The sequence below is a fragment of the Pseudoliparis swirei genome, chromosome 15 (assembly GCF_029220125.1).
Source record: "Pseudoliparis swirei isolate HS2019 ecotype Mariana Trench chromosome 15, NWPU_hadal_v1, whole genome shotgun sequence".
Taxonomy (NCBI): Eukaryota; Metazoa; Chordata; class Actinopteri; order Perciformes; family Liparidae; genus Pseudoliparis; species Pseudoliparis swirei.
The window spans coordinates 17130126-17155620 of NC_079402.1; the positions used below are offsets into that span (position 1 = coordinate 17130126).

At 48.0% G+C, this 25495-nt stretch overlaps 1 protein-coding gene across 1 annotated transcript; it reads right to left on the reverse strand.

Moving 5' to 3' along the window:
• Positions 1–289: 289 nt before the first annotated feature.
• notch1a (notch receptor 1a) lies at positions 290–24904 on the reverse strand. The gene is made up of 34 exons (XM_056432756.1): positions 24761–24904; positions 23622–23703; positions 16495–16757; positions 16060–16398; positions 15049–15171; positions 14713–14946; positions 14451–14606; positions 14170–14355; positions 13914–14027; positions 13190–13303; positions 12847–13080; positions 12653–12763; positions 11198–11390; positions 10943–11088; positions 10738–10851; positions 9744–9863; positions 8989–9141; positions 8667–8895; positions 8366–8567; positions 8098–8251; positions 7356–7540; positions 7102–7234; positions 6744–7001; positions 6525–6637; positions 5845–6416; positions 5298–5738; positions 5044–5189; positions 4713–4926; positions 4032–4116; positions 3763–3925; positions 3352–3650; positions 3104–3251; positions 2893–2990; positions 290–2790 (listed from the first exon to the last, which is right to left on the reverse strand). Exons 1-34 carry the CDS (start codon positions 24816–24818, stop codon positions 1531–1533), a joined length of 7440 nt encoding a protein of 2479 aa, XP_056288731.1. The 5' UTR covers positions 24819–24904; the 3' UTR covers positions 290–1530.
• Positions 24905–25495: the final 591 nt, after the last annotated feature.

Below are 25495 nucleotides of genomic sequence, written 5' to 3' on the forward strand. Positions count from 1 at the left end.
CCCGAAGGCAACAGGAGGGTTAAGAGGACATCCAGACATGGATTAAAGTCTGAAATCTCAGCTAAAATGAACTGGCATGATTTTTAACAGCAGCAGAGACGTTGCCCTCATTGTGGTATTACCAGGCTGTCACCACCAGAGGGCGTCACAGAACAACGTCTGACTTTACGTTTCGTATTAATGCAATAAGTGTTGCGTTCACTTTAATGAACTACATATTAGGTGGCTACAATGTCAGCCACATCTCATTTCAGGAAATACAATTAGAAGAGTAAAAGAAAACCATATCTTAAAACTTGACATCAGCTTTTATTGAATCAAGACCATTTTTACAAAACATTTTAATCATGAAATACTTCTTTGCAAACTACAAATTTGCATGGACATTGATTTTGAATTACATCTTTTCTTAAAACATCTTTTATCTTTGAATTAGTTTATATAAAACATGACATGTGGACACCTCAAACTCCACGACGTGCAGGTGGTGTCGTAACACACAAACAAAGGTCCTCATTTCTTTCACAAACAATGTTCTCCACCTCAAAGACATTTCTTTAAAAATAAATCTGGAACTATTTCAATTGTGGCATATGTAACATTTCATTGTTTTTACAACAGGTCTGCAATTTAACACTCAACAGGTAACCATAATCGCTGATTTGGTAAACAATATGAAAACATAAAGTGTTACAAATCAATTATTCAGCACCAGCCAAAACCATTATTTAATGAAAAAAATAGGCTCAGGTTGATTAAGATGCATTTGACTCCTTTTGAGAAGCATCTCTCAACTCATAAGGGATTTTTGTTCTGTGCTTTAAGGTCTCTAAAACCTTCGCTCAGTTACTCTCTTCATCATTTTGCCACAAAGGCTCAGTGTAGGAAGCAACATCATGAAAGGCGTAACATTATATATCTAAATATATATATATATAAATACATATATTTATATATATATATATATATTTGATCATCATCTAACAGACTCAGTGATAAGACTTAGTGAAATGTAGTTCAGTAACAAATCCTGTGTCATTTAAAAGGACAAAGGAGGTTAAAATATAATTAATTAATTAATACTGAACATTTTAAAATAATCTATTACAAAGTTGGAAACAAAATATGTACAAACATAAAGCAAATCCCAAAAAATAAAAATTTGTGAAGACCAACATATTAAAATAAATCCAGTGAATATAGCTAAACAAGACACAAATAAATAGCCAGTGTACACATCTAGGAGTATTCTTTTGGATATACACTCCTTTTAAACAGTTTCTAATCTTCCCATACATAACAGAAAAAAAAGCATAAATATAAAAGCATCTTCTTTATATTTCAAGTTTTTTTTTTAAACACATAAATAAATACGAAATAACTCAAACTGTTCTCAACGTTAGTATCAAAACTGATAATAGAGAAGGAGCATCTTCAATCTTGAGGCAGGCGTGTCGCTCTTTTTCTCTTTGAACTTTCTTTGTATATATTTTTTCCCCCACCAAAGAGTTCTTTCCTTTTTACAAGTCTCTACTTAAACTGCTCTGGGATCAGATTCATCTGCGAATGGATACTTATACTTGTCGGCGGGCTGGAGATGCCTTCCGACCAATCAGACATGTTGGAATGTGGGGACGAGCTGGACCATTGGTCAGGGGAGCCGGGTGACGGGGTGAGAAACGGGTGGTCGGGCACCTGTAGCTGGTGGTTCGGTGTGTTGTCCATGGGGCCAGAATAGCTATGCTGGGAGGGAGGGGTGAGAAACTGGTTGCCCAGGATCTGCGTCTCCTGTGGCATGACGGTGTGGATGGGCATCGAGCGCCCGTTGTTCTGCTGCATGTCTGAGCCGGTCAGCTCCACGTTTGGGAAGCTCTGGCTGAGGGACTGGCCCCCTGTGGTGGAGTTAGAGTTCTGGTGCTGGAGCTGCCGCGAATGAGCCTGTTGCATCATGTGTGCGGACGAGCCGAGGTGGCTGCTCTGCAGATTCTGGTAGCCCATGATCTGAGACAGGGTGGCGGTGCTGACGCCATGCAGAGCACCCATCATGTTGTGGGATATGGGTGACGCCTGGGTGAAGCCTCCTTGCTGGCCTACGCCTGGGTGCATCCTGGAGATCCAGTCACACTGGCCTCCCCTGCTGCCACCGATGGATGCTGTGCCCTGACTGTTGGGGCTGGACACAGGCATGTGGGACAGACGGGGTGGGTTCGGGTCAAAAGACATGCAGCCCATGTCCTTGCCCATGCTCATCTGACCCATATGGTCTCCATTGCCTTGCAGGTGATTTAAAGACATGGGTGGGGACTGCTGGAAGGGTGATGTCATGGGGGGAGAGGCCACATCAGACACGTACCCATGCGGTGACTCGAGGGAATCAACAGGGGACAGGACAGCTGACGTGTCTAGCAAGTTACCCTTTGCATCCAGCGACTTTTTCTTCTTCGTCCTTCCATCTTTGCCCCCATCTTTTCCTCCTTTGCCCCCGGAGCTGAGTTTTCGAACCTTCTTGACGGACAGCGTGGGCTTGAGGTTGCTATGGTAGTCATTGGGGGAGCAGAGAGGCGGCGAGAGGCTGGAGGTGTTTAGATGGCCGCTGTGAAGCCCGGGACTCCTGACCACGTTGTACTCATCGAGGAGGCGGACGATGTCGTGGTGCATGCGCTCCTGGGCGATGTCTCTGGGGAGCTGGTCCAGGTGGTCGGTGATCTCACGATTGGCAAAGTGTTCCAGAAGAACCTTGGCTGTCTCGAAGCTTCCTTCACGGGCCGCGAGGAAGGTTGGTGTCTCCTCCTAATAAGCAAACGAGGAAAAAGCCCAGTTAACACACGACTCAATCAATGTAAACGTGTCAATACTTCTCATTTAGCACCATCTCAGTCACATTTCAAATACCTTGTTGTCTTGCATGTCTTTGTTGGCACCGTTCTTCAGCAGCACCATAGCAGCCTCCACGTTGTTGACAGCCGCGGCCCAGTGAAGAGCAGATTTACCTGAGATTGACAAGAGAGCGTGAACAGGATGAGGGTCGATCATCATGAGCTCAGCACGCTGAGAGGGCTCTTTAGAGACCGTGGAGATGAGTAGTCGATGAAGCGTGACCTACCAGAATCATCGGTGGCGTTAGCATCGGCGTGGCAGTTGATCAGCTCTTCCACCATGCCCTCGACGGCTAATCGGGCTGCCAGGATCAGCGGCGTTGTTCCGTCGTGCATGCGGGCGTCGAGATCAGTGGCGCGGTTTCGGATTAAGATCTGCAAGGACGCGGACTTGTTTAGTTAAGCTGCTGTTCGAAGCTGCTGGACCAAAATCAGAGCCAGGAGAGACCTAGAGGAACATGGAGGAAGAGGTTACCTGGAACACTCCCTGTGCATCGGCAGCCACCGCGGCGTGGAGCGGCGTGCGGCCCATGTTGTCCTGAACGTTGGCGTCGGCGCTGGACTCGAGGAGGCGTTTGGCGGCATCAGAGCGGGCGTAGCGAGCGGCCAGGTGGAGGGCGGTCTCGCCTGTGCGGTCGGTCTGGTTGTGGAGGTTGGCGCCTTGGTAAATGAAGTCAGAGATGATTTCCGCTGAGGGATCCTCTTCCTCTTCGATGTTACCGCTGTCCAGTCCTCCGCCGCTGCACGACGCAATCATCAGGGGAGTGAAACCATCTGGAGGAGGAAGATTAGAATGAGTCATGTGTTTGTCAGCCTTTACGGAAGATTAAAACGTTGTGTTTTCTCCATGATATCCTGTAAATCATCCAATAAGAAGTGTACACACCTGGTCCTCTGACATTCACGTCCATACAATCGTTCTCTATCTCCCCCTGAGGAGGCGTAGGAGCGATGGAAGCGATACGCAGGTCAGCTGCATCCAGGTGCTGCTGTGTCCATTTCCTGTGGTCAGTACGGTCGCTCAAATCCAACATGGCCTGCTCCTCAAGCTGAAACACACGGCAATCATAATGACGTCAGCAGGAGTAGCACACAAGGAAAACGGTGGAGAACGGTGAAACAGTTTATTTAGACAAGGCGCAGCTTTTCTCTCACCCTGAAGCGCCTGCAGTCTGGATCCTGATCGTCCCATTCGTTTTGATTGTCATCCATAAGATTGATGTCGGAGTCTTTCATGGGCCTGTTTGACAGAGGAGGCGGATTAGTGACATGACATGGACTCCAAAAGAAACATGATAAAGTACAGCGCTGCCAGTCAAGGCTGAGAACGGTAGACTTTACCTAACCACCTAACCCCCTAACCCCCTAACCGCGAAGCCTTCATCTTCCACTTTCAATGTCTCCTTACCTCAATCCAACAGAATCTTCTTTTTATTCTTTTAGCCTCCCCTTCTTTTCAAGATTATTTTAAGTAAAATTATATTCATTTATATCTTGTTTTGCCTAAAAATCTATTTTAAGCCCATTTTACCCACTTTTAAATCATGACTCCCCCTTGTGCCAGTGCCCCTCTTGGTCCTCCTCCTCGGACCCCACATTTCACCCAACCTAACCCCCTAACCCTAACTCTCACCCCCTAACCCTTTATTAATGGTTGTATTACATTTTATAGAGGGATTTTTAGCATTTTCATGCATTTTAAAAGGAACACTCACACATTTTATAAATATCCCTGTGTGCCTGCGCTCTCGTGACCTCCACTAGGAGGCCACGTTTACACCCTCACCGAACCCCCTAACCCGAAGCCTCCATGTTCCACTTTCAAAGTCTCCTTACCTCAATCCAACAGAATCTTCTCCCAGCGGCTCTCTGCGTTTCTTTTTGCTGGGCTCAGACGCTTTAAACCCTTCGGGAAACCAAAGTTGTCCGTGCTCTCGTCGCCTCTTACGAGACACCAGAACACCAAGGCAGATGAAGCCCAACGCAGCCAAGCCCAGGAAGACCACGTACATGGGGTAGAGCTCTGAACTGGAGGAAGTAGGTCTCACACCTGGAAAAAGTGTCGACATGACGTTGTGTTACTTGGATTTCAACTTGGTGATCATTTTAAATATTACATGCTGAATTTAGACTTTTCAAAAGAGTTGGAAATGAATGAGTTACATACTGGTGACAGCTTCAATGTAGGGAACATTGAGATTCCCACTAGTGGCCAGCGCTCCGAGGAACGCGGCTACATCTGCGGCGCTCTGGAAGCATTCACTGGACTGCTGGTAGCACTGCCGGTTGTCGATCTCCAGGTACACAACAGACCTATGAGAAGAAATGGGTGGAATTATAGATAAGCAACACTTCTGTCAACGAAATTCCAATGATTATAGATATGTTTTTGGTTGATGAAAATCTCCTTGTGGTGCCTACCCTTTGACCTGCACAGGATCAAGCTCTCTGCGTCTGCGAGGGCTGACCATGGCAGAAACGCTTTCTTTCACTTGACCCAAAACGTTGGCGGGCATCGAGGCCCACTCGGGCCAGCCGTCTGCGGAGCGCTTCAGCACGTTGTGTTTGACGAGGTCCTGCTCGTTGCCATAGTAAGGGAAGATCATCGGTTCTCCTTTGGCGTCGCGGCGGAACACCACGTTGGTGTGGAGAACGCTGCTGATCTCCCGGAGGAAGGCCGAAGAGCGATTTTTAAGCTGTTCGGGGGGGATATGAACCACCAGGACTAAGTGGCCGTCTGCAAGCTTCTCCGGCATGTTGTTGGCGCAGTCCAGGCCGTCCCATTCGCATTCTGCGTTGTTGCAGCCCTGGTCACAGTGACCGTCAGCGTAGTGGTCTTTACAGTACTGGTCATACAGCGGGCTGGAAGAAAAGGATACTGGGTTAGCGGTCGGATATACGATTATATGACAAATCCTACGAATATTTCTCCAACACACACACATGTATATCTGTTTTCTACACTTACTTGCATTGTCCTTCCTGTCCCTGACAATCAAAGCCGTCGTAGAGACACCCAGGGCTGTTGCACTGGCCGTCGCACTTCCCATCGTTAAAGTAGCGCCAGCACTGCAAGGCCGCAGAGCAGTTCTGCCACGGGTCGTCGAAATTAAGCGAGCAGTCTCCTCCATCCCAGCCGCAGGCGTGGTTGTTGCACAGGGAGTCGCAGATGTGGTTCCCGGCCCACTCGTCACACTGAGGAATCTCGCAGCTCACCTCCACTTCCGGAGGCGGGGTGATGTCCCGGCCAAAACCTCCAACGAAGGAATAGTCCAGGATGTGGCACAGCAGGCCGTTGAAGTTGCTGGGGCAGCTGCACTGGAAGAAAGGCGCGTCGGGGGTGATCTGGCACGTGCCGCTGTTGTAGCAAGGGTTTGAGATGCAGAGGCTGTCGGTGGGGGTCTGGCACTCTGGCCCAGTGAAAGTTGGTGGACACAAGCAGCGTGGGCCCAGGTGGCCTGACACACATGTGCCTCCATTCCTGCAATTCAGACTCCCGCAGGAACGAGAATCATACTCGCAGGAGGAGCCGGTGAAGCCCTGGAGGGACGGAAACAGGCAGAGGTTAAAGGTCATTGTGATATACTTGATGGTCAAAAGGAGAGTAGAAGAGGCAGTGGTCTGAGTGGATCACTCAGCTGTACTCACAGGTGGACATTTGCAGATGAAGCCATGAGGCGTGTTACTGGCAACAGCACATGACCCTCCATTTTTGCAGGGTCTTCCTTTACAGCCATCGAACACTTTGTCGCAACGCTGACCTGGAGAACCGAAGCACAACGTACACGTCACCATGTGTACACCACTTCAACATCGCACGCAGGAACATTGCAACGGTGTTACGTGCTGCCGGATGAGCATCAGTACCTGTGTATCCAGTGCTGCATTCACAGCGGTAGCTGTTGGTGAGCTGAATGCAGTTGTAGGACCCGATGGGGTCACAGGGGTCGGACAAACACTCGTTGACGTCGCCTTCGCAGCGCTCACCTACGTAGCCTGCCGGGCACACACACTGGTAACCTCCAATGCGGTCCACACACCTCCCGTTATTGAAGCACTTGGGCTCAGTGGTCAGCGGGTCGCTGGAGGGGTTGCAATCATCCAAATTGATCTCACAGTGGACGCCTATAGGAGAGAGAACAGTGCATTACAAATATATTCTTGTCTGCATTTCTGTGGTCAAAAATCGATGAATGACTTTGAAGTTGCCATGCTGGTGTTATACCTTGTGTTCCTCTGGGACACGAGCACTTGTACGTGTTGATGAGATCGATGCACGTGCCTCCATTCTGACAGGGCTGAGACTGACATTCATTGATCTCTTTGGAGCAGTTCACACCGTGGTAGCCGGGGACACACTGAGAGAGAGAGAGAAAATCATTCATTGTAGAACGGTTATTTATGTGCTGTGATCACTTTTTCTTTTTTTTCTCGCAGTAATTCTCAACCATTAATTAATTCCAACCGGTATCGACCTACCTCACAGCTGTAGCCGCCCAGATAGTCAGTGCAGGCGGCTCCGTTCTGGCAAGGATTCGGGGAGCACTCGTCCACTTGTTCCTGGCAGTAACTCCCGGTGTAGCCGGCCTGGCAGCGACAGTAATGTGTGTTTCCGGCATCCAAACACTGGCCAGAGTTCCTGCACAGGTGAGCCACCTCCACCCCTGAAATCAACGAGGAAAGAGTTACTGAATGCACAAACAACACACAGGACTGTCGATCCTGCCTTCCTGGAAACATCAACGCAGACCATTCAAAGCCTATTTATTTGTTATATATATCTATATATATATATAGATATATACAGTATATATATTTATTTGTTATATATATATATATATATACATATATAAAAAATTTAAAATATATATATTTTTTTATATTATATATACACACATATATATATATTTATTTTTTATATATATTATATATATATATATATAAAATTAAAATTAAATATATTTTTATTTTTATTTATATATACATATATAGATATATATAATATATATATTATATGTTTTATGCAATGCATTAGCTTTTAAATAAATCATATCATATCATCATCTGTCACTGTCAATATAAATCCTATTTCTGTGTAAATACATTGTGAGAGAGTCAAATTGCGTGTGATGCATACTTGGCCAAATAAATCTGATTCTGATTCAACATATTTCATTTAAAAAGCACATCACATAATGGAAAATATTGTTTGTTATGTTACCTTGCTGTTTGGCTGCAACCTCACACGACACACTGGGGATGTCACAGTAGAGACCAGTCCACCCAGTCTGACACTGGCAGGTATAAGACGCTCCCTGCTGCCAGCATGAGCCTCCATTTTTACAGGGGGATAAATCACACCAGCGCACAAGAATCTAACAGGGAATCAAAGACAGGTAATACTTAGTGAACCGTGTGAATGGTGAGGTCTCTGCATGACACCGCCACAGGGCCTGAACACAATTAACTTGACATGGGATGATTTGTACCTGACAGTTGACTCCTATGTAGCCATGAGAACAGGTACACATGTATGTCCCATAACTGTCAAGACAAGATCCTCCATTGAGACACGGTTTGGAGTCACACTCATTGATATCATATTCGCAGTAGCTGCCAGTGAATCCAGGTAGACACCGGCAGGTGAACGCATTAATTCCATCCACGCAGGTGCCACCATTGAAGCAAGAGCTAAAGAGACACGAGAAAACACAATTTAAAAAACCTTATAAGACTTGCTTTGGGGGCATGTTAGATAAGTAGAGACCACTTCTTGACGAGGGGGGTTACCTGTCCGTGCAGTCGTTGGTGTTGAGCTCGCAGTTGATGCCGCTGAAGCCGGGCGGGCAGGTGCAGGTGTAGCTGTTGACACAGTCGGTGCAGTTGGCGCCATTTTTACAGGGGTTGCTCACACACTCGTTGATGTCCTGCTCGCACCTGCCGCCACGAAACCCGGGCAGACAGGTGCATGTGAAAGTGTTGATGCCATCGCGACACAGACCACCATTACTGCAGGGATCTGAAACACAGAGAATAAATGATGAATCACCATTTTACAGTTTTGTATCGTCGACAACGTGAGAATTTAAAGTGGTGGAAATCTGTTCCTTACTTGGTTTGCAGTCATCCGTGTCGGTCTCACACTTCTGGCCGATATAACCTGGCTGGCACTTGCACTGGTAACTCCCCATCGTGTTATGGCAGATAGCGCCATTGCGGCATGGTCTCTTCACACATTCGTTGATGTCGATCTCACATGTTTGACCTTGAGGGGGAGGAGAAAGATAGTTATAGAAAACTTTGCCACACTGTCCAGTAGGGGGATAGATTGGTGGCCAGGCACTTGCACAGATAGATCCCTAGTGGTGCTCAAGCTCCTCCCCTTTTGCCCTGGATGAGCAAAGTGCCCCTTCTGCTGGAGCCACATGTTTTCTTCATTAATAAGTATTTAAGAATAAAAATTACTCTCTGTCATCAATTCCCCCCAAATGTGTTTTGATATCTGACGGGGCATCTATTCCAGTTCTTGTGAGAATTTCGCCCCGACATGCACCGCGGCGCTCACAAGCCCCCGCCGCGCCCCTCCCTCTTCCTCCTCCTCCTGCGTTTATTATATGGCATTTTTTTTCGCTCCTATCATTTTGTAAATTAAAATAAATCGTAATTGTTAATAGAAAAAAATATTTTGTTTAGCTCTCATGTCTTCTCCCGACACAATGTGTTTCAATTACTTGCTAACTTCAAGTTACAGTGATCAATCGATAGATCATTTTGGCGATAGGTGCCCTTCTTTTGGGCCTCCCCCCTCCCCCCCCAAACATGTCTGAGCACGTGCCTGTTGGTGGCCATGTAGGAATGGATAGATACCTTGCCATCCTTCAGGGCAGATACAGGAGAAGCTCTGGTAGTCTTCTGCTTCTTTACACACTCCACCGTTCTTACAGGGTCTGGGGCTGCAGGGTGCCAGCAGGATCTCACAGTTTTCACCTGGCGAAGAAAAGAAAACATCAGTGGTAAATATATTGAACACCAAGTCACAAAATGTTAAAATCCCTGGAAAAAAAGGTTTCCTTTTGAGCCATTTTCTAAATTCCAGTTTTGTATCCCACTTCCTTATCCATTTCCATGACGGCTTAGCCAAACAGGAAATTCCTTCCTGTTTCCTGCAATTGTTTGATCATAGACCGGAAACAGGACGTGGCGGAAGTGGGAATAGGGTTTGGAACAGGCTCCAGCTCGCCGGCTTATATTAGCCGTGTTATTCCAAAACACACACACACTGTTATCCCTGCAAAGCAGACAGGCGGATCTTTCCACACAGACACGTCAAAAACAGACAATCCTAGTTTGTGGCCATTAGGTAATGTTTGCTAAAACAACACGAGATAGGACTGGATACGCCTTCTGAGTGGAAAGGGGAAGATATCCTCCACGGTATCAGACCTGTGCAAACAGCTGACTACAATAAACAACCCAGTTAACCCTTGTGTTGCCTTAGGGTCATTTTGACCCAAATCAATATTACACCCTCCCCCCGCCTTTGGGTCATTTTGACCCGATTCAATGTTTCACCCTCCTGTTACCTTTATATTTACTAACATATTTTACCCTTTGGGTTCAATTTGACGCCAGCAATTAAAACCTCCAGAAAATTATTAGAATTAATATTGTTTTCCAAGTTTAAGTGTGAGGCACTTTATGTTTGTTTGTTGACTACCGAAAGAACACCGACATTAAACATTGAATGGGGTCAAATTAATCCTAAGGCGGGGGGAGGGTGTAATATTGATTCGGGTCAAAATGACCCTAAGGCAACACAAGGGTTAAAAAGTGTGGAAAAATAAGCAGTTAGACATCATACCAGTGTAGGGCAGCAAACAGTTGCACTTGTATCCAGCCACATCGTCGATGCAGGTGCCCTGGTTGAGGCAGGGGTTGGAGGCACACTCGTTGATGTTAGTTTGGCAGTTAGGTCCTACAGTGGCGGGATTAGAGAACACGCGTGGGTTACATGTGGGCTACAGGGCACACGCATGCTCCGAGTGACCCAAAGGGTTGTAACTGACCAGTGAAGCCAGCTCTGCATGTGCAGTGGTATCCGCTGGTCATGTCCTTGCAGGTTCCCCCGTTCATGCAAGGGTTGGACTCGCACTCGTTGTTATTGATGTCACAGTTGGGGCCGCTCCAGCCAGAATCGCAGGTACATTTGTAGCTTCAACGGAGAAAAAAAATCTCCGGTCAGTCGTGTTGTATTTCAATTCGATGGGTTTCATTTTTCCGCTTCTATTTTGCCGCATTTTCAAACGTGGATCTGGGCTCACCCGTTGATGAGGTCCCGGCATCGGCCGTGGATGCAGGGGTTGCTGCCGCACTCGTCCACCTGAGACAAACAGGTGGCGTCGTTGTAGCCCTCGGGGCACAGGCAGCTGAAGCTGTTGATGCCGTCCACGCACGTGCCCCCGTTGTGACAGGGGTTGATGGCGCAATCATCGATGTTGATGTTACACATTGTTCCTGAAAGGCAATAAGAGAAGATTTGTAGTTTGATGCAGCATATATGCGTTTTGAAAGATGTGAAATGAGACATATCTACACTGGCCATGATGAATGCCCCACAGCTGGACATGTTGCCCTCTGATGTGGTATTCTTTGAGGCTTTGTAAGCCGCTAGTTGAGGTGCTCTGTGTGGCTTTTTGGACAATAGAGATAACTAACACGAAAGACTCCCTAAACATTCAACAGGCAGACGCTGTGGCAGCTCCAATGTGTGCCTAGCCTGGCGGCCCCTGGAGGCCCTTTTGCCTCTCCTTCATTGATTGAATGAGGCCCCATTGAATAGGCAGAAGGAGGGTTTCAGCTGCATCTGAGAGGGGGGAGGTGCTGCCAGGAGGTAGGGTGGGAGGAGGGGGGAGGGGCTGCAGCTTCTCTCCCAATTCACCCCCCCCCCCCCCCCCATCCAGGGAGAACTAACTTCACCCAGAGCTGTTTACAGGGGACAGAAGGCCAGAGCCATTTCACACACGGCGAGTAACAATTAAACCCCCCTCTGATCCCCGAGCCAGCTCCCTCCTCCTCTGCTCTTCATCAATCAAGAGGGGAGGGCCCAACTGCCCGATCTTCAGTTACAATAGTCCTCTGTCCCTCTGTGTCTCAGTCCCGCCATGCCCTCCGCACTCACCCCGGCAAGCACAAAAAGATGGAGGGGAGGAAGAGGAGGAGGAGGGCTGCACAGAAGCCTGCACACACACACTTGTTCCTCCCTGCCCCCCTTTTCTAGCATAATCACTCAGCCGCTACCGGTCAGAACCGGCTCTGTTTGGGCCATGAAAGGGAGGAAGAGCTTTTGTCACTAAAGTTTCATGAATGTGTACATTACAGGTGGGCATGTGCCAGTGAAGTAGGTGAAGTGAAAGAGCTTCAATGTGATACGTTTATGGGATCTGTCATGCGGTTACACGCCGCTACACATCAGATATGTGATTAAAGGCCGGGCTCTTTTCCTTTTAAAGGATCACCTTACGGACTCTTTGCAGGCTCAACGTCACAACCTTTTCAAATGGCAAACAAAGTTAGCGCTTTGTGTGTGTTTTGTGTGTGTGTATCAGGTTGGGGACTGTGTTCCTTACTCTACCCCCCCCCCCCTCCCCACTCCATCCCACACAGGCAATCTTACACCATTGTTCCGCCAGAGACCCGCCAGCCACCTGTCCTACCTGCCCCTCCCAAAGCTCAGGAGACCACCCCCCCTGCACCTGTAAACTCCTCCCAATGCTCACCTATGTAGCCGGGTTCACATGCACACTCGTAGCCGTTGATTTTGTCGATGCACCTCCCGTAGTCGCAGGGTTTGCTCTTGCAGTCGTCCAGGTTGACCTCGCAATTGAAACCTGTAGATTGGAGAAATGTTAGAAATGGATTGGAGGAAAATCTCAAAAAAATTTACTCTGAAAGTTGATGTCTAAAGTCTCACCTGCTGTGCCTTTGAGGCAAGCACAAATATAGGTGTTCTCCCGGTCCTGGCAAGTGCCACCATTCCTGCAGGGCTGGCTGAGGCACTCGTTGATGTTGGTCTCACACAAGCGGCCAGTGTAGCCAGGGCGGCAGTAGCAGGTGAAGGAGGCCAGGCCGTCCTTGCAGGTGCCGTAATGGCAGGGGTCCGAGTAGCACTCGTTGATGTCAGTCTCACAGTGCTGCCCTGTGTAACCTGGACGGGAAGAGAGAGAGTAGGTATTTCATAGAATGATGGCAATGCTCATTTATCTAGAACATTTTTACATTTTCAAGCTAATTCAGAAGACAATTGTTGTTTTTACCTTCAGCACATTCGCAGGTGTACTTGTTGGGACCGTCAGTACACTTAGCTCCATTCTTGCAGGGTGTGCTGGCACACTCGTCGATGTCCACCTGACACAGACTCCCCGAAAACCCTGCATATGCATGGAGGAAAACACAGGATTAAAATTTGTTTCAATTATTGTTTAAATGTGAAAAATGTTAACTCTTGTATTCGGTATATCACGGCTGCAGTGTGTGTAATGCCACAAAATGAATTGCTTTGCATCTGAACTCAGTCTGCAGGACGCTGGATGTCCTTACGAACCATTCCACAACACTCCTCCCCCCACCCGCCCCCTCCTCGGCTCTTACTGTGCAGTGAAATCTTTCTTTCAAAACACAACACAATGGCGTCCAGCTCACCGGCAACAAACCAATCCCCGCCCTCCACAAATTTTGTCGCTAAGCTGTACCAGAAAACTCTCATGCCCGCCAAATATGCTAATCTCTCTGCAACCTGATCCGCTCCGTCCTCTTCACCCACAAACCTCAGTGACACTATCAGAGTAAATCATTTACATCCAACCTGTGATCCATATATGGTATGATTTACTCATTAACAAATGAGTTAATGATCCACTCTCTTATCGCCTCTTATCTGCTTTCATTTCCTTGACCAAAAAAAGAGACCGGAAAGGATCCAAGAACCTCATTATTTGTACTCCATTAACTCATCTTTCAAATTCCCCGATCATTTCTCACCTTTGGGGCACTCGCAGTGGAAGGAGTTGATCTTGTCGATGCACTTGCCATTGTTGAGACAAGGTTGGCTGGCACACTCGTCTGCGTTGATGTGGCAGAACACACCCTCATATCCTGAAACAGTCATGAGGAAAGACACATTATTAGTTTTCTTTTCATATCCTCGTCAAAGTCCCAGCGTTGGATAAAAAAAACAACGATTTGAGCGTTTAAACTTTCCCCTTTCCTCTCTCCATGCAACATAAACCGTTCTGACCTGGCATACAGATGCAGTGGAACCCTCCGATCTGATCCAGGCAGGTGGCATCGTTATGGCAAGGATTCGACATGCACTCATTGACGTCCATCTCGCAACGAGGTCCTTCATATCCTTGAAGACACTTGCACTGGAAGGAGCCTTTGGTGTTGAGGCAGCGGCCGCCGTGTTCACAGGGGTTGGCGCCTACAACATTAAACATGCAAGTTGTCATGTGTTGGGTCATTCATGCATCATTATTTCTAAACCAAAAGAAAGAAACAGTGGACTCCACAACTTACCGAGGGAGCACTCGTCTATGTCCAGGTTGCAGGCTGAGCCGCTGTAACCTGGGGGGCAGGTGCAGATCGCCTTGCCGTTGACGGGGTTGGTGTCACAGTTGGAACCCTTCTGGCACGGGTTGCTGATGCAGGCGTCGTCGAGGTGGCACAGCAAACCTGCGAGCGCCGCGAGACACATGTTTCCATCAACTCATCCACCGCGACCTCGAATCGCTCGATTATGATCGGCGTGCTCGGCCATGGGGGTGGGGGGGGGGCGTACCTGTGCGTCCATGAGGACACTCGCAGAAGAAGGAGGCCACGCGGTCGTGGCAGGTGGCGCCGTGGTAACAAGCCGCGCTGGCGCAGTCGTCGATGTTCTCGCTGCAGTCGTCGCCCGTCCAGCCGTTGACGCAGACGCAGTGGTAGCTGCCGTGAGTGTCGTGGCACGTCCCTCCGTTCTGGCACGCGTTGGGCATCAGCTCGCACTCGTCCACGTTTTCCGTGCAGTATTGACCTAAAACATTTTTTTTAAAGGGGGAAAGGAAAGCGTGAAGTCCAGTGCGAGGGGAGGTTTATGAACGTTTTCATTGTGGTTATTCTCAAAGCAGAAGATCACCTGTGTAATGAGGCGGGCACCGGCAGTTGTAGGTGTTCACACCGTCCACGCACAAGCCGCCATTTTGGCAATTGTGGCCTGGACAGTCGTCGATGTTATGCTCACAGTGCTGACCGGTGAAACCTGACCAGCCAGGAGAGAGACAACATTCAGGGAAACGGTATCGCGACATTTGCTTTTAGTTAATAAGAGCATTTCGCCTCTTGTTATCACTCGGCTAAAATAAGCCCTCCTCATCCTCGTGGCAGATTGTTTTTAATGCCGTGCGGATGACATGGCAACTTATGTCCTCCTCGAACATCAAAGGCTCGAGTGGGTGTTTTACAGCCACGAACGTCTGATTAACTATCAACCCCGCAGCTGTGCAGGTGCCCGTCGCCGCTCCGCTATCTATCCGCATTCCAGCAAGGACACCCCGCGAGAGACTCGCAGCATGGGTTAAACTTTAACACACAGCCACACACAACATCCCTCGCTCAAATAAAACAGGGGAACAGAGATGTGCTTCGTACGACGCGGTTCGGGGAGGGAGAATTCTTCACAGCCACTTGTCTCTAACGGCAGAATCCACAATTGCTCAAAATCAAACAAAACTTTTCACAACACCGCAACGGCGGTTGGGTGCCAACGCAATAAAGAGCAGACTGTCTGTATTCAACTGAAAAACAATCACACGTGTGTGTGTGTGTGTGTGACCTCATAAATAGGGTGTGTATCTATACGGTTATCTGTATGTGTGCACCCCTGGAGTTGGTGGTAACTATCAGCAGGAAGCGTCTGTGTGACTGCATCCTGCCAGTGGAGGCTGGCAGAGGGGGGGGGGGGGCAAAACGAGAGACTATTCATTCCGCAGCAGGCTGGTTTTTATGTCAACTTTGGTTGTAGAAAAACAAAAGCATGTTTTGAGTTGTATGTACCCCCCCCCCCACACACACACACACACACACACACGTCAATCCCGATTGTTCAGCTTATTCGAGTGGAGATAGAAGTTGTGTGTGTGTGTGTTACCTGGGAGGCAGCTGCAGTCATAGACGGTGTCTCCCTTCTGCACACAGGTGCCTCCGCTCTGGCACGGCGAGGGGCTGCACGGCATGTAGGTCGTCTCGCAGTGTCGGCCGGCGTACTCTTGAGGACAGCGGCAGTTGTACGAGCCCACCTCGTTCACGCACAAGCCGCCGTGGTGGCAGGGAGAGGGACTCTGGGCGCACTCGTTGACGTCTTGCTTGCAGGTCTGACCGTGGAAGGCGGGCGGGCAGGTGCAGATGTAGGTGGAATCGAAGGCCGAGCACTGGCCGCCGTTCGCGCAGGGATTGGACGCGCACGGGTTGGCGAGCTGGCAGGTTTTACCTGATAAAAACAAAACGACAAAAAGAGAGCTCCGTTACTCACTTTGCTTCTCGGTGGAATGATGACAAAGGAGGAATATCGGTGACATCTACACACCTGACCACCCGGGTGGGCAGCGGCAGCGGAAGGCCGAGAGGGTGATGAGATCGCACGTTCCCCCGTTGCGACAGGGCGAGCTCATGCAGGCGTGGTTGGTGGGCGTCAGGCAGAGCCGGTCGTTGAAACCCAGGCGGCACACGCAGCGGAAGTCGAAGGTGTTGCCGTGAGAAACGGCGCGGCAATCGCCGCCGTTGCGGCACGGCGACGGGCTGCAGGGGCTGGGATACTGGCACCGGTTGCCGACGTAGTCGCTGGGACACCTGGGGAGTAAACAGTGGGAAGTAGTGTTGATTAGAAAACAAGGGTTAATTCATAGGGAGTAGTTATCTAAAGAGCATGGGAATGAGACGACGAGGGACTAAATGTTTCCCGCCCAGAAAAATGGACAGGGATGTGGGAATGGCATGTTGTTCTAGTGTGTCTCTCTGGATTAGACTCCCTCAGAAGCTTGAAAACACACTCTGCCGGGACAACAGACGACCCTAAATAGTCCCGCCGCAGCAGCCCGTTCCCATCTACGTTTCGCCCCCACGCTGTCCACCCTCATCGTGAACGCCTGTGGAGATCAAGGGGGCTGTGCCGGCTCTGGATGTACGAGATGAAGCGCTGCATTCAGGGCCCGAAGCCCCCGGGCACTTCCCTCCCATCCAGACTAAGGATGGCTGCTGCTACAGTCACATCGCTCAAACGGGCGGAAGTGAAGACATAGAAAGTCGGGACAGGATCTGGATGAAGATGAGTCCCTCCTCTTTTGCAGTGTTTGGAATATTAGGAGAAATTTGTGAGAAATTCCCTGATATTTATTCCCAGACAAACCACTCAGACATCATCAGATGTGCAGCTTAACCGTAAATCACCATTAAAAAAAAGTGCTTATGTTTGAATTGGCGCAGTGGGAGTGTGTAGTGAGTGTGTATGAGCGTGCGAGTGTCTATGTGCAAGGGAGGGCATCTGTTGGAGTATCTCCACAGGGAGCAGGTGTGCATGTTAATGAAGGCAGCTGTTGGACGGGGCTCCTCCTCCTCCCCCCTTGCCTCTCCTCCCTCCTTCCCCTCTGTCCCCTCATCAGATGGGAGGGGGGGGGTGGGTGCCGACAAGCCAACCTCTTCTCCAGGGACATAAAGGACCCATGTGAAGTCAGCTGTTGCAACTTCTGTCTCTTCACCCCCCCCCCCCCCCCCCATCTCCCCCTTCTCTCAATCACGACGGTCAAGCTTTACTCCTCTCTTCCTTACCTGTTCCTCTTCATTTTGTCTATTCACTGTTACTGGAGCGTCTCCTCCCCGTCTCTTATACTTTAACACACGTCGAGCTTTCCATCGCTCCGTTTTCTCGTTTCTCTCCTTCCTTTACAGCTTCCAGCAGTTTGTTTTTTACAGCGCTCTCCTTATGTCACATGAGCCTGCCGAAAGCACCCTTGTTGACTTAGTTTGGTGAGGCCAATCAGGGAGTTTTTAACAGTGCCATAAGCCCCACAGGGAGCCCAGACAGTTGCAATTGACAGAAGACTGTAAAAGCATTTGGGGTTCGCTTTGAAGTCTCCCTGCTTCCCATTTCACTTTATCCTGAAAAATCACCACGTCGGTTCACCGTCTTCATATAAAGTCCTCACTCAGTTGTGCAACAGATGTTATTAATGCCGTGTGTGTGTGTGTGTGTGCGCACTCATGCGTGTGTTTGTCATCCCACGCTAACTAACTGTAATAGATCCTCTTTGTCCTGAAGTCAGTCCGCTCGGAGATAAAGATCCACCCACACGCTGTAAAGCAGCACACACACACCACGGCAACAGGTCTCTCCACCGCGCCGCAATGTCCCCTCAGGCTGGAGCAGATGCTTCCCCGACCTCTGACCCCGGACACTTTTGTGACTGTGGGACGGCCTCTTTGCCGTCTCTCCCCTCTCTTTCTCCTCTTTCCCCTCTGGGCCTGATCTACCATCTGCCACTCTTTGGTGACACAAAACCAGCCCCACTGTGCGCTGGAAATGCCACCGCTGAAGAATATGTTATGTAAATGGTTGAGGGCGGCATCCAGTATGTGTAAAGACTTGTATGATCTTGGTTTTTCTTTTTTATGATGGTTGTGAAAGCACAATATCATCAGCTCTTCTCTCACTTCTGCTTTTCTTCAACACTCACCGCCCCCCATTTCTGCCTTTTCCTCCTTATTCATATAAACTAGTTCGCTGTTACTCCCTTGGATGTGTCTAATCATTAGCCAGAATCAGACCCCCCAAGTCCACATTTGTTAGTAAGACCAAGAAGTGAACAGTGAGGCTCTGCGAGAGGAAATGAGAAATGTGCCGGGGCCTGGAAGAGCATGTCTGGGATCAGTGGGTTTGAAGCTGCAGTAGGAGACCTATAAGCGTAACAGCTGTGCATACAGTCATATATACAAGTTACCCTGTCTCTCAAGCTGTACTTAAATATCAAATCACAGAGGTTCATAAAGAGATAATGTTGATGGCAGTACGCTATTTTCTGTCTCACTCTCTAAAAGGAGCGACGGGGGAAGATTTACGAGGGTCAGCCACAGAACTGACCACCTGCTCCACTAATGACTGCAAGATCACTTTCACATCCCAAATGCCAATTAACAAACACCGCACCGGTGTGTGTGTGTGTGTGTGTGAGACCTCGTTCTACTGGTTTTCATGGAGACATCCCACCTCACACCCAAACTCGGAACACCACCTGCCTGCCACTCCCACTCCTACAATGGTTATCAGTGACACATCTGCTTAAGTACCTCAGGTCACCACTAATCAGGTCCCTACATGACGTGTTACCACAACATGTTTAGTTTGGAGCTGATCTGGGACCAGTTCTCCCCCTATTGTTCTCGTCTCTCGTAGCTGACTTTACATGAGCAGCAACTATTTTAGCTGATAGCATGTCCTCTCGTGTGATTAAAACACAGATAGGGAGGAAGGCACCAGCATCTGACCCACTGAGCCCATTGCCCCATGCCCTGTGGTGTAACACTGACCTGCCAGAGGAGTTGCTGTTTCTACATTTGGCAGCCTGTGCTGGTACATGTGAACTTTCAGCACTCACTAGAGTCAAATAGCCTCTTATCTATGTGCTGTGACAGCACAGCTTTGATCGCCCCGCGCTGAGGATCTCCAGACTCACAGGATCCCGGTCACGGCCCAGTCACTAAATGTGGAAACGTACGTCTTAAGCAGTGAAGGTTTTCTCCACAGTAGCTTTTAGAGGATCTTGGAGTGCTTTATCAGGGAGGGCCCCCGTGGCATCTAGGGAATGGGCCCAGCCAGGGGGAGTGGCAGCCGTATAGAGCTTGAACCCCAATAAAAGCACCACGCCAACAGGCACTTGACCCGGCTGTGCACCTGATTCCCTTTAAGCCCGCATGGAGCTGAGCCTTAACAGAGTCCTGCTCGGTAATCCTATAGGAGGACGGATGAAGAGCGACATTCCTTCTCGTGGAACATCTTTTAAGTGGTCGCTGGGCTCGCTCGAGACGCTCTTTACGAGTGAGACATTTTATCGTCAATATGCAACACCGAACAGCTCCGTGCAAGGTCAGCGAGGTCCGACGGCAGCAACCGCGGTAGACTTTCAGTTTTTCTGAGTCGGGTCTATTTTTGTCAGACGTCGAGCAGTATTTGAGACGCGTCGCGAGACGGTTGAGAGTTTATTATTAACAGTCACCGCGGAACAAAACAGAGTCTATTTCAGCAAAGCAGCATCGGCAGTGAGTCGGTCGTGTAAAAGCGGGGTCGAGGGGCAACGACCTTTTGACCCCGCTGTGCCTCCATCACCGTCTCACAAATGGAGACTAAATTTGACTCGCGGTGCCTTTACATGTTTTTTAAGGTGCCTCCGCTACAAGACGACTACAGCCGCATGGGAAACAGGAAGCCCAAGACCTTCAGATGACCTCTAACTCCACAGAATCATGACTACTTCCCCATCGCGGCGCCACGTTGTTGTTCCTGTGCGTCGCGTACGACCGCAAACTTAAATACACGCTCCAGTCTAGACGTGTTTCGGATCTTCCCCAAACTGAATTTGTGTTCTCGTGATGAATTAATCCGTAGAGAAAATGTGTTTTTAAAAATATTTAATGCTTATAAAAGCAGATGTCAATTTACACCGTTCTCGGAACCTAATGACTATATTTTATTTTAAGTAATTGCACTTTTGTGCTTCTTTTAATTACGTCAGGATGGACATCTCATTTCCTCATTTTAAGATTTACAATATTTCTTTCTGATGTGTGCACGTCTTCAAATGATAAATTGAAACGTCAGAAAAATACAAGAATTATTTAGAGTCGCCCATGTCAGGAGAAACATGAAAAGAAGAGAGTGATTAGTTGATTTTGTTTTAATCGAATATATTTACCCCATTCGAGTTTTAAGAATGAAAAAAGATAGAAAGCAAGAACAAGTGTGTTGATCCTGTGGTTCTCCTTTAACACAGTGATGTTTATCTCCTCTTTCTGTGGCGATATTTTGTATGGTTTTAAAAATAGTGCATTACAAACGGCCTCTGTTAACAATTTGCATGAAAACTTTTTGTCAACTTCCCGTTTTACTTTGTTGCTCTCGGCCTCACAGTAATGTCATAAACAGGAGAAAAGAAACTTCTAGTTCTTGGAGATGATTTGCAGATTAAAGCTTTAAATTAAGGGTGTCTAATTTAAGAACAAGGAAGAAAGAAAACATCCTTTCTTTATCGCTGTCTCGACGCAAGTGTAATCCCAGTAAACACATCTGTGGGACATCTGATTACCATCGTTTACATCAAGCCTAACCTCGTTCTCCATGCTAGCATGTGACTTCACTCACTGCTCTCACACTCGTGGGAACTGAGCTGGAAGAGGATTTAAATCCAATTTACCACTCAAATATACATGCACAAAACCTAACCTTTATTTATTTTATTTTTTTGCACAATTCAAACAATAAAACAAAAATAAAAATCACAACAGAGATAAAGGAATATCTCACTGCAGGAAGAAACAAAAAGCCAACTGGGCTTATTTGAAGCCTCCGTCTATATAATATTTTACATTTTACAAAACATAGAACGAAAAGAACCCCAAGAATTACAGCTGTGGGTTTAAAGCCGTTTGACCTTCCATTTAACATTGCGTAATAAGAACTGCACGGTTTAACCCTTTATGGGGCGAGGAACCAAATATGGTAACTTCTTTTATTTTACCACAAACGGGCAAGGAACCAAATAAGGTAACTTTGTTGATGTTGATTTTCTACCTAAAAACAACATAATATATATATTTTTTAAATATAAAACATTATTTTGATGTCCTCCAATAGCACTTTTTGAATTTCAAAGTATTTCACGACTCCAACTATAGACTCATTTCGGGGCATTGGTTTCCCTGTGTCATCACATGTGCCATCTTCTTCTCCTTCTTTTTATCCAGTGTGTCCCCAGGTGGACTTTTCACTTACCACACAATTCCTAAATGTTGTTAGCAGTTAATGTGGCACACATTCAGATAGTGATGATAAAAGCTTAAGTTGGACCCTTACTGGAAGCCCCCTCGGTATAGAGAGGCTCTACACTCTGACCCTTGAGCACTGGCTGAATCTCCCAGTGGCGGATGGCCGCTTGGCTTGGCGAGGATGAATGATTAATGAGAGGAAAAGCAAGGAGGAAGAGAGAGCGAGGGCGGATGAAGTGATGCTCTTATCCTGTCTGTTTTTAATTGGGCTGAGCCGTGATGGAGACCACAATAACAGCTTTGTGGAGAAGGAGGGTGGAGGGACAGTTTCTGTGTGCACACGTGTGGTGTGGCGGTCTGCGTGTGTGGAGTGTGCAGATTAGATATTGTGAATTGGTGGCCCTAGGCTCGCAGCGTGGGCCCTTCAATAGCTCCCCCTTGTCCCTGTAGACCAGAGAAGCGCCTGCCTGACCGCATGTCCTGAGGGTGAACTAGGCCACCCCCGAGCTGCTTTACAGACAGATATAAACGATGCCACGAATGGATTAAAAAAGCTCCGTTATATCTCCCTTGAGGACCGACGAGGAATACAAGCTATAAAAAAAATAGATCCATTTTAGTTTCGTTAGAGAATTCAATGTGAATCATGAAGCTCACAGACGGTGGTCATCTAAAGAGGATGTCAGCACCTCACCCACAAACTATTAAAATCAATCCATGCCCGAGACAGATAGCCCACAATCTGCCTCTCGGTCTGCTCCCACTTGTTTGCCTTCAAATTTCTGCACTTTATTCCAATTAATCTCACTCTCTTGACATCCAATCCAATTACATTTCACAGCCATCTGGCTTTCTAATGGAGATCACAAGCGAGTAAGGTGGGGGGGGGGTGGAAGGGTGGTTGCCCATTCTGGCGGCAGGAGACAAGGAGCCTTTTGGAAGGGGAGGGAAGAGGGGAGGGAGGGAAGGGGGGTTAAAGCAGGGGTTTGGTGTGCGTTGTGGTGTTTGGGGTGGCTGTGGCATGATGGGAAGCCCCACTCAGATTAGTCACACAGCATTATTCTGACTGCGGGACAATGGGTGACGGGCGGCGGGCGAGCCCCAGCTGTCGCTCATGAAAGGGCAGAAAAACAAGATTTAGGACTGGACGCGTCCTCTCACTTTGCTGGTGAAGGGGTCCTGCATTCATTAACGAGCCTACTGGATTGAAGGGAGGGGGGGTTGGGCTTTTGTCCAGCTCCCCTTCTCCCACCTCTCTGGAACTGCACTCACTTTTTTTATTTTTTTATTCTTTCACTTCTTTTTAAACTCTTTTCTTTTCAGGGGGAATGTGTGCAGCCTCCTCGTGGAGCAATACGTGGCTCACGGAGCGGTTACAGGAGCCCACCAGCCCGGCAGAAAAACTCAAAGGCCCTTGGTTGCTGGGCGCGGGGGCCCGCTCAAAGGCTGGTATGAAAGGGGGGGGGGGATATGTGGCCCCCTTTTCTTTTTCCGAACAAATAAAGCACTTTCAAGGACCAAAATTACACCAGACTGCACTTCTAAGACGGCACATAATGCGACACACACGGCACAAAAAGATAACGGGAAATAATAATCCTGAGTGGCGTCTGCAGCTCAATATCTGGTGCACCGTGTTGATGCTTTAGGGGCCTTTCTGATTCTTTAGGAGCCTTTACTTACTTGCATTCTCCATTTCCGTTGGAGGTGGCTTCACACCATCCTCCATTCAGGCACGACTCAGTGGGTAGGGAGCATTTTAGACCTGTTGATGATATGAAGAATATTAGAAACACACCCAGACATCACAAGGCAAACATCATATGTCCAATCTCCACTGTTGTTATAGGATTAACACGGATTAGGCGCCGAGTTGGAATTATTAGTGTGAAATAATTCATCATTTAATACATCTTTATTTGAGGGTTTTTTTCAAATATATATATAATGTACACATCCGTATCTTTAATTGATTTGTTTCACAGTTGTCCGTGGGGGATATTGGGAAGCCTGCCTGTGGACACCGGTGAGGGCCAGTGCGCGCGTGGTGCGTGGCTTCGCGGGTTGGGGGGGGCGCACGCTTTTGCGGAGAAAGCGCAGCAGCTGCGGGGCTCAGATGCGGAACAAAAGAAATCAGAGTCCAGCACGAGCCATAAAACACTCTCCTCGGGCATTGTTTACCGGCAGACGGGAATAACAGCGCCTCCTCCGCCCCCCCCCCTGCGCCCTCCACCCCTCACACACAACACTCTCCCACACATGCAGACAAAAGGTGCCCTGCCTCCCCCACCCCACTCTCGTGGCCCCCCACCGCGTCCCCCGGCCCCAACACACGCACCCGCTTCCATTATCTCCCCCTTTGCTATTGAGAAACCGCTTCTACCAACAATTTAGGATCTACAACTCCTAAAAAGTATAACTAATCTAAAAAAAGTTCGTTGCAAGGCTAAATTAAAATGTAGATGAAATGATGTTTTTTTTAGAATTGCTGCTTTAGAAGTGCCGCTGCACGAGCACGACTGCCTGCACGAGACCAAATAGACAACAAACTTGTGTAAAACACCTTAAAAGAGCGGCGCGCGCGCACGAGCGTTTGGCTCCTGCACTTGTAGTGGATTCGTTCCCACGAGCAAGAGACGCGCTCAGAGAAACTCTGAGAAGGTTTCTGAGAGGTCCACTACATCAGTTTATAATATCAAACATCAACTCTTCAAATGCCTGAGTCAGAGATCAGATAAATACATCTATAACTTCTTTAAAGTTGCCTCTGGGCTTCCTGGCGTCGCGGCTCTCTGCAGCTCATCTTTCGGGGGCAAGTTTACCTTGTGAGATGACGATTGCAGGAATCAGAAATGTTAGTTTCACAAAGAAACGATACATTCCTCCTGTTCAACTTCACAGATGTGGATGACTCGCATAGATCCTCACGGTCGGTTCACTCCGGGCGCGAAATAAAAAATCCCTCTGGAAAGAAAAGGTGTAAATCCAAACGGCGAGAGCGGAGAGGTCTTCAAGAGGAGCTCATCGATGTTAACCTGGCGCGTTCCGAGTTCTCAATGAAATCTGTAGGCAACTCTACAAGTTCCTCCCACTCCTCCTCCTCCCCCTCCTCTCCTCCTCTCCTCCTCTCCTCCCCCCTCTCCTCCTTCTCCTCAGGCCAAATAAAGGCTGCCACTCTCCACACATGCAGGAGGAACTAATGATCAGAATCAGAACCTGAAACATTTATTTGCTTGTTAGACACACAAATCATTTGACTTGGCAGCTGGTGTGCACATTAGACAGACACACAACAACAACAACAACAACAACAACAACAATCAACAATCAACAGTCAACATAGTATTACATTTACAACGGTATAAAATAGAAGTGCACAAACTGCTAGTGTTTGTGTTTCCTTATGGCCCTTCTCGGTCAGATGCATGGTACATTTTTACTTTATTTTTTATTTATTTGTATGTTTTGTTATTATTATGCATTCTTACTTTTGAAGGTTGTATTTCTGTAAAAATACCTGAATATAATATCAAGTATACATTTTTTTAAACAGTGCA